General features: G+C 37.8%; 1 protein-coding gene across 1 annotated transcript in view; it reads left to right on the forward strand.

Moving 5' to 3' along the window:
- The window catches only part of TM9SF2 (transmembrane 9 superfamily member 2), a 57,925-nt gene that overhangs the window by 11,234 nt on the left and 37,129 nt on the right, over positions 1-9,562 (forward strand). The window contains exons 3-4 of the mRNA XM_007467223.1: positions 2,748-2,815; positions 4,857-4,950. Coding sequence (XP_007467285.1) covers positions 2,748-2,815; positions 4,857-4,950 — 162 coding nt within the window. The remainder of the gene's footprint in view (positions 1-2,747; positions 2,816-4,856; positions 4,951-9,562) is intronic.

Genomic DNA, 9,562 nt, shown 5'->3' on the forward strand with positions numbered 1-9,562 from the left:
AAAAAAAAAAAAAAAAAAAAAGATACATTAAATAAAGCGCTTGGATTCTGGTATATCTTCATAGCAGTGTTGACCCCTTGTAATTAGTGAAAATTATTTTGGCAGAGTATGCTATCAACGGGGAATTTTGCCTTCACAACAGTTATATAAGTTTGTGATAATTACTCAAGCATTCTGTAAGCTTAAATATCATGTCCCATTATCTTCTTAGCCAAAAAGACCAGTGATATAGTCTTGAATATCTTGTACAAGGAGACACAGTTAAACTTTTTTTTGTGTTTGAGACAGTGTTACCACTGAGTTGTCATTTTATTTCAGTATGGTTTTAGGGGTTTTATGTGTGTTTTCAGTACTGTGTACAAAGGCTAATGTCTTCCATTGTATATCATGAATATTGGATGGGCATTTTAGTGTATGAGCAGTGTAGTTTAGGCATTCCCTATTCTGAATATCATTAAATTTATTTGGTTTTCTTTATTTAACAAATACATAGCACTTCATGTATTAGGCACTGTTTGACATACTTTATAAATGTTAACTCATTTAATCCTCATACCTCTGTGAGGTAGTTACTGTTATCCCCATTTTGCAGATAAAGAAACTGAAGCACCCATGAGGAAACTGAGATGCTAAATAATTTGAACAAGTACAAGTGGTAGAGCTGGGATTTGAACCCAGGCAAACTGGCCCCAGAGGTCTTCTTTTGCCCACTGTGTTTTGCTGTTTTTCAAATGACAGTGTATTATTAGTTTTTGTACATTGAACATTTTGTCTCACTTCTGCGGTATTAACAGGTATAGAGGACTGCTGACAGCACTAGTAAATGAGGTCAAAATGGCAAGTGTGGCTTTATGCTCTTCCAGGTAGCCTCAGATCAGAGTCCAGAGGCAGCCATAGTGATCTAACCCTATAAAATACAGGTGAACAGCTCCTATTTAGTTGTTTTTGGTTAGTACCAAAAGTACTTCAGGGCACAGATTACTTACTGACATTTTCAACTGAAGAATTCTGTATTGAGTAGCAACGAGCCCCTATTGGGAGAGTGGGTACCTGGGTACAGGTTCCTTTGTAACTTCAAATATACATTGAAGAAATCCTGGGAGCTTCAGTAGGAAGGTGTGGCTTTGAGTTAACCCATATTTCCTAGGAAGTTGAAACAGCTTTTCTCCCTCTCCTCTGTTGTTGAACTTGATTTGGTCTTTATGAATTTCTTCTCTGTTACTACCTTTGTAGTTAAGCATTCTCAAATTGATCAAAGCAGTCCTCCAGAATTAAACCATGTTGTCATTGTCTGTCTCCTGTCTGCTTAAGAGCATGAGATTGTGGTCCTAGTACAATTGATCTAGAAATTTCTTATCTACCTGGCAACATTTCGTTTTTTTTTTTTTAAAGGTCCCATGGTGTTCAATAGCTAATTTACTATCAACAGGCATACTACAATATGTTTCTAGTCTTTTAATGAACAAGTCTGCAGTATACATTCTTATACATGATCTCTTGTGCACACGTGATTTTATTCCTAGGAGATAAGTTCTCATAAGTAGGATTGCTGGCTGGAAGAATGTATGTATTTTGCTTTCCAAAAGGCTGTAACCACTTCACATTTCAAAGAGCCACAGGTGTTATAGCTTCTGAAAACTTTTAGCCAAAGTTTAGTGGTCTCATATTGAATTTAATCGCAGATGTGTCTCAAATTCCTATCTCCAGATTTTTTTTCTGAATGCCATGACTGTTTATCCTTCTACACTTAGGTATCTCAAAGGCACTTCAAACAAAACATGTCTAAAGACAAACTCAACGATCACTCCCCTCAAACCTAATCCTCTTCCAATGTCCCTTTTGTTACTTGTCAAAATCAGAAAATTAAAGCATCTCTCGTCTTTAAACTTAGGGCGTGTGTTATCTTTACTCTCACATAAAACCAATCAGTCCTATCAAATTTATTTTCAAAATATTTCTTGGGTGCATCCATTTCTCTTTTTCTTCTTGTTGACAGCATTCCTTGAATGCTATGAGAATGTTTTGTTTTGTTTTTTAATTTATTTATTTATTTTTGGCTGCATTGGGTCTTCATTGCTGCGCACGGGCTTTCTCTACTTGCGGCAAGCAGGGGCTACTCTTTGTTGCTGTGTGCAGGCTTCTCATTGCGGTGACTTCTCTTGCTGCGGAGCACGGGCTCTAGGCACTCGGGCTTCAGTAGTTGTGGCTTGCGGGCTCTAGAGCGCAGGCTCAGTAGTTGTGGCGCACAGTCTTAGTTGCTCCACGATGTGTGGTATCTTCCTGGACCAGGGCTCGAACCCGTGTCCCCTGCATTGGCAGGCGATTCTTAACCACTGCGCCACCAGGGAAGCCCCGAGAATGTTTTTTTAAAACTGTTTAAAAATAAAAATTATCTTTGTGCTGCAGAATGAAATACTGAATTTGAAAACCAGATTTTTAAAAACAATCTATATTGATGTAGTGAGTGATACCTTATTTAATTTAAATACTTACTTAATTTTTTAGAAATTTTTAGAACTTAAAGCATTTAGAAACTGTTGGAGACATTTGCAACTGAAAATTATTTTATTGTAATTTAAATGCATATAAGTCTACTCAGTGAATGGATTTATAAGTAATTCTTTAAAGTGAGTTGGATATCATAAAATTTCTCATTTCGAAAGTCAAATTCCTTTTTAATTCTAGGCATGACCTAAGTTTTGGTCTCTAGTTGTTTATATTCTAATTCTGTGTTTCTTCATTTTCAGGCTGAAATAGAACTATTTGTGAACAGGCTTGACTCAGTGGAATCTGTTCTTCCTTATGAATATACAGCGTAAGTTTTTCAGCTTGGTTTTTAAATGAAATTTTATGACTCATCAGAATTTTGTACATTTAGAACTTTACTTTCTCCACAGTTATGGATAAATTCATATGCATTTTAAAAATGTACAGGGCCTGAAAACATTTTTAAAAGGGGTATTTTTTATTTCTAAGGTAGGGTTAAAATGTGAAATGTGATCTGTTGATGTCACTTTGCCGTGCAACAGAAGCACCAACGAAAACAATGAATTCCTTTTTTTACCTGACTGGACAAATACCCATTTTGTTTTAATTTTTTTGATTATAAAAAAACTCACATAGTTTTCAACAAAATCCATATGTCCCACATAATCAATCTCCAGAAATAACTGCTTTGTTGTCTGCCCCCTGCATTTTTTCTCTGCTTATTCTAACATACACAACCACATTTATAGATTTTTAAAAAAATTTTTGGCTGTGTTGGGTCTTCGTTGCTGTGTGCGGGCTTTCTCTAGTTGTGGCGAGCGGGGGCTACTCTTCGTTGTGGTGCGCGGGCTTCTCATTTCTGTGGCGCCTCTCATTGTGGAGCACGGGCTCTTCTAGGCGCACGGGCTTCAGTAGTTGCAGCACGCGGGCTCAGTAGTTGTGGCTCATGAACTTAGTTGCTCCGCGGCATGTGGGATCTTCCCAGACCAGGGATCGAACCCATGTCCCCTGCATTGGCAGGCAGATTCTCAACCACTGTGCCACTGGGGAAACCCCACTTTTGTTTTAAATGAAAGCAGGTTTATATATTTTATTTGCACCTTGTTTTTCTCACTGAATCTATTTGGACATCTTTTCTATATTAATACACAGCTACCTCAGTCTTTTTAGTAGCTGTTCATTATCCCTTTGTAGAGATCGTATAGAGTCTGTGTATGATTTGTTTCACTAATTCTCTATTTATGAGCATTTCATTATTTCCATTTTTTGATATTATAAAAAATGCTGCATAAATATCCTTTGTTCATTTGAGCACTATATTCCATATTGGGTATAAAATATGTTCCTAAATTTTAGTTGGCTTCTAAATTTCTCTGGTATCTAAGAGTTTTGAAAGAAAATACGTTTACTGTAGAAAACACACACAAAAAGTTTGACTATCCTACAAGAATCCATGTGCCTAAACATGTAAGAAGAGAATACAAATTTCATGAATGAATGGACCATAATTTATGTAACTTTGGAGACTTTTTGTAGTTTTTGTTTTGTTAAATAAACACATCTCTCTCCTTAAATCTTTGTGGCTATTCTTGGGAAAACTCAGTGAATCTCTTATATCCAATAGATGGCGAATCTTCATTTGGGGACTTCCCAGCCCCAGTTTTTTATCACCCAAGATTCATCTTCCTCTTAGGGATCTAACTAGTCTGTAGCCATCACTGTGCCGCTCTCAACCATGGTGACCATGGTGAGAACAGAACTGCCCTTTAATATTCTATAGCAAGGCTGAAATTAGGCTGTAACATTCAAACAAAACTATGAAAATTTGGTTAGTAATACAAGGAAATTATAGCACATAGAGAAGCTTACAGCTGCCTGGTTATGGCTTCTCCACAGCTCCATGTTCTCGGAGGGTCTGTCTAGCCTGCTTTTCATGTTGGCCAGTATATTGGGATGAGACAGAAACCCATGTAGTTGACACATCTTCTTGAAATGGCATTAAGTAAATATTTGAATTAGAAAGATAACAAAAAGAGGTGAATTATGCAAAATTGCCTTGAAGACTAGGGTGTAAATAATTTTATCATTGAAATGAACAACAATAAATTATAATGTGTCAATTTTTTAAATTCTATAATTTACATCTTAATAAAAGTATTATTTAAAAATCAAAGCATTCTAAGGCATAATTTTCAGGGGGTTTTTTTGTTTGTTTTGGGGAGATGTGGTACATGGAACTTGGAGTAGGAATATATTTCTTATTCATCTACTAGAGTGATCAGTACCTAATCTGTCTTCTAGGTTGGCTAGGGGTTTGATATCTCATTGCTTCCTTTTATGCTTAAAAACTTAAATATTCTTGCCCGCAGGTTTGATTTTTGCCAAGCATCAGAAGGAAAACGCCCATCTGAAAATCTAGGTCAGGTATTATTTGGGGAAAGAATTGAACCGTCACCGTATAAGGTTTGTATTCAGTGTTATATAAAAGTTATTTAGTTGCATCTTTTTTCTTTTTTCTCCCCACCTTGTAGAAAAGCCTGTGATAACTTAGCTAAGAAGGAATTCATTTCTCTTTTGCATCCAGGAAAAATTTCTTAAAGTCACAGTTTAGAAGTATCCCTCCCCTTCTCACCATATGTCATAAATAAGTTTGTTCAAAGGAACATTTCCCACAGTCAGTATTATATCAATCAATGATAAGGTGGTGGCCTAAAAGTGCTCAGACTCCCTGCCTCACCTTACAGAGGGACCTGGAACCCAGCTTTCAGTTATGAAGAGTTGTCCCAGCAACTTCATTTGGGAACAGAATCCCTAGAATTTCCCTATTAGCAGATAAAGCACTACTTTAGCTTTCCCATTGGGTTTTGGGGACGCTAACCTTTCTGCTTTGATCAGTGGAAGTATATTTGGTACATCTTTGATACATTTTTAGGACATCAGTTGAACCAAGCTAAGCACAATATAAGATACTCTCTTCAGTATATGTACTTCATCATCCAGAATTATTCTGCCTTTTAAATCTGTTATCTTTTAAGCCTGTTATCCTTCTGAATTTCACAGTCCCCTGTTCATTTTATATCTGCTCTCCTGCTGCACAAAGAATAATGTCTCTCTCTCCTTTAGAAAAATTAAACTAGTTTGTAATAATAATGTATCACCGTATATAAAACTAAATGGTACAGACTATAAAAAGAAAAGGAAGTTTCTCTCCCCCTGCCTCCCTGTTCCACATCACAGTTTCTTGTTAATCTTTCCTGAAATTTTCCATGTACTTACAAGCATATATAAATAGAATTAAATGTGTGTGTTTATGTTTTAAAATATTATTCTGCACTGTGCATTTTTCTTTAACTCTCTGTGGGCATCTGTCCATGTGGGCATACTCATTTCAGTGACTGTAACCTGACCCCAGCCTAACTCTTGGTGTCACACCCATCTCTTCTGTGACCCCATGATTAGCTGCCTTGCCTGCTTTCTCACTGAGCACCACCGTCTTGTCTCCCTGGGCCCTTACTAAGTTGAGCATCTGTCCAGCAAATCCCCAAAAAGCCTCGGTTAGTCCCATTAACCCTCTTACTCCAGCACCATATCTACACCGTGAAGCACTGGGGGAAGACATAATTGTACACCTTTAATTCACTACAGGTTCATAGTTTTCAACCGTAAGTATGTCCTCTTAAAATGTTTTAATTTGAGATTTTCTACCGTAAAGATGCCAGAGTTTGTTTTTTTTTTAATTTTCAAAGACAGTAGATTTGAAGACCTAATGAGATGAAGTCACTGGGAAAGAAGGAACTCAAAATATATGGACATGGGTGGTATTGAGTAGGGCAAGCATATTAATTGTATAATATTTCCCTGATGTGATATTTTAAAAGATTACTTTGGAAACTGTTACATTCTTTTTATAGCAGAGGGTGATTTTCAACATATTTATTAAATGTATAACTACCTTAAAATACTCCTTTGGTCTCTCAGTCCCATCCTTCTGTTTATTTATGCCTTGATCTTAAGAAATGATGGAAGGCGGGAAGAGCATCAGTAACACCTTCGGTGAACTTGAGGGACAACAGGAGCCTCCAACAGTAAACAGTAAAATATGCAAATCCATAGAGAAGTTTTGTCCCTTTGGTGTAGACTTTAAAGGCAAATTACTTCTTTAGTAGGATTCTACTCAGGGTTCATTTATTTTTATGTAAAGATTATGCCTTGCTTATGCAAAAGACCCTTCTTTTAGGCCTAGTGCTTTTTTTTGGCTGCGTTGGATCTTTGTTGCTGTGTGCAGGCCTTCTCTAGTTGAGGTGAGCGGGGACTGCTCTTCCTTGCGGTGTGCGGGCTTCTCTTGTTGTGGAGCATGGGCTCTAGGCATGCAGGCTTCAGTAGTTGTGCCTCACGGGCTTAGTTGTTCCGCGGCATGTGGGATCTTCCCGGAGCGGGGCTGGAACCCGTGTCCCCTGCATTGGCAGGCGGTTTCTTAACCACTGTGCCACCAGGGAAGCCCAGGCCTAGTGCTTTTCCGATTTAATTTTGTCCTAGGAGTTGGGGTAAAATAGAAGAACAGAAGGAGTGTTTTAAAATGGAGAAAGAATGTGCACCTAACATTTTCCTGGAGTTTTCTAGAATTTTTTAGGATCAAGATTTGTGCTAAAACAAGTTCTTTAAGCCCCAAGCTTAAAGAGACAGAGCAAGCATTTCTTAAGATCAAGCCATAGGTTAACAGAAACATGGGACCAAGATTTTTTTCCCCAAGGCAACCATAAATGTATTGATGTATTTTTCAGCATTGATTTCAGTATTGATTCTTTATCCTCTCTTTTCAAAGAATTTTGCCTTCTTTTAGATCTGCAGTAAAAATAATGGTAGCAACCAGCAACAAAACAAAACCCCAAATCTGCTTTGCCATTTTATCGATGACTTTTGTTGAGGTCAGGAAAAAAACTGTGCAAGATATCGTGTGCATTATGTGAAGCTGGAGCCACCTATCATAGGGTCATAAAATCTCAAGTCTAACCACTCATATTCACTCATTCAGTCAGTTAACACAACTGCTGAATGTCTTTCACGTGCCTGGCACTGTGGTAGTTGTGGGGTACAGCAGTGAACCAAAAAAGTCTCTGTCCTCGTGGACTTGTATTCTGATGGGGAGAAGGAAACAAAACGAATTACTGAAAGACATGGTGTGTCAGTTGCTGATGAAAGAACTATTGAAGATAAATCAGGGATGGTGGATGGAGAATTTTCAGTTTTAAATAGGCCAGAGAAAGTCTTACCTGAGAGGTGAGCAAAAGACTTGAGGCAAGTAAGGGAGTGAGCCATGTGAATTCGTGGGGAGAGGGGAGGATGTGGTGAAGGACGCAGCAAAAGCAAAGCTTCTGAGATGTCGCTCGCCCAATGTATTCAAGGTACAGAGAAAAATTGGTGCGACTCAAGCAGGTGAGCAAGACAGAGAATAGTGGGAAATGAGGGCAAAGGAGTAATAGCACCACATCATGTAGCCCACTTATAGGCCATTGTAAAGACTTTGACCTGTACATCTGAGCAAGATGTTTAGCATTGAAGGGTTTTGGGTAGGGTTAGATTTTAACAGGATCACCAGGACTGTTGTAGAGAGAATGGACCGTGGGAGAGTGAGAAGCCAGGAGGCAAGTTAGGAGTCTCTCACAATCAGTCATGAAAATATGCATGACTTGATGGTGACTCAGATCATTGGGGTAAGGGTGGGAGTTGTGAAGCGGTCAGCATCTCAGAAACTGGCTGTGTTTTGAAGTTGGGGCCAACAGTTTGCCAAGAGGTGGGATGTAGGGTGTGGAGTTTCTGTTTTCTAAGATAGGAAAGTCTGGGGGAAGAGCAGGTTTGGAGGGAATGGGGAAGAGTTTGTTTTGACATGACATGAGATGTTTGGTAGGCATACAAGTAGGGATGTTGAGTTAACAGTTGAAGATACGTGTCTGCAGTTCGGAGGAGGGGTTCAGCCTAGATACGTGTATTTGAGAATCATTCGTGTATAGTTGGTATTTGAAGCCAGGAATTGATCAACTCCCCAAGGGAGTGTGTAAAAATAGTGAAGAGAAGAATTCCAAGGACCAGGCCTTGGGGCAGTTGGTATTAATGGGTCAGGAAGATGGAGGAGGAGTCAGCAAAGACTTCGTCATAGGGCTGTTGGGAGGATTACATGAGGTAATAGCGTTTTTTATGATGGTTAAGTGTCGTCTTTAGGGTTGCTATTTTCCTTCACAATTGAACACACCGTTGACTTGCCTGAGCCCAGTGAGCGTTGGACTGCGGTGTAAGATTTGCTACTTCTGTGGTAACTAATAATGTCTCTCTCTGCTTTAAGTTTGACACATCCCTCTGATTCCTTAGTATGTATACGTTTGTTTTTTTCATTTCCCAGTCTTTTAGATGGAACCTATAAGGTTCATATAAGATTTAAACTATTAAATATTTACATAAATATTGCTGTATTCACAGAAATAGCAATGCCTTGAGAACGAAACTATTGGCTGACAGGTGGCAGCAGTGAACTACACTTGAAACATTGGTTTGTCAGATGATGTACAATAACTGGTTTAGGGATTTTAATAAATAATGTATAAAAGAATGGACTACTCTGAAGTGAAACATATGCAAGTTGGGTTTTTTTTTTTTACTCCCTGTAATAAAGTTTGAATTTATTAAAAGGTGTATTGGACTATATATAGTTACATTATGGAGTATATATAATTAGTTTAATAACTTGTAGCCTTAAGAAAACTAGGAAATGGATTTTTTAAATTAAGACATAAATAGGCCCTGGTAAAGTAAACCTACATTATATAATATGTTGTGAATAATATAATGTGTGTGTTTTCATGCTCATGAAATAAGCCCTAGACTCCAGAATTGGAGGACTCCTTAGTTTTTAAACTTTGGTTTAAAAAATTATCAATTTTTGTTTCAACTTTGTTATTACATAGCATCCTAAAAATTGACAATCTTTTCAAATGTGAGTAAAAAGAATCACATTTATTCTGATTCTAGACATCCAGTTTTAACTTTTTCTTGTGTCATCACAGTCTGTGTTGTTCACTGCTGA

The sequence above is a fragment of the Lipotes vexillifer genome, unplaced genomic scaffold (assembly GCF_000442215.2).
Source record: "Lipotes vexillifer unplaced genomic scaffold, Lipotes_vexillifer_v1.1 scaffold291, whole genome shotgun sequence".
In the NCBI taxonomy this organism is placed as follows: Eukaryota; Metazoa; Chordata; class Mammalia; order Artiodactyla; family Lipotidae; genus Lipotes; species Lipotes vexillifer.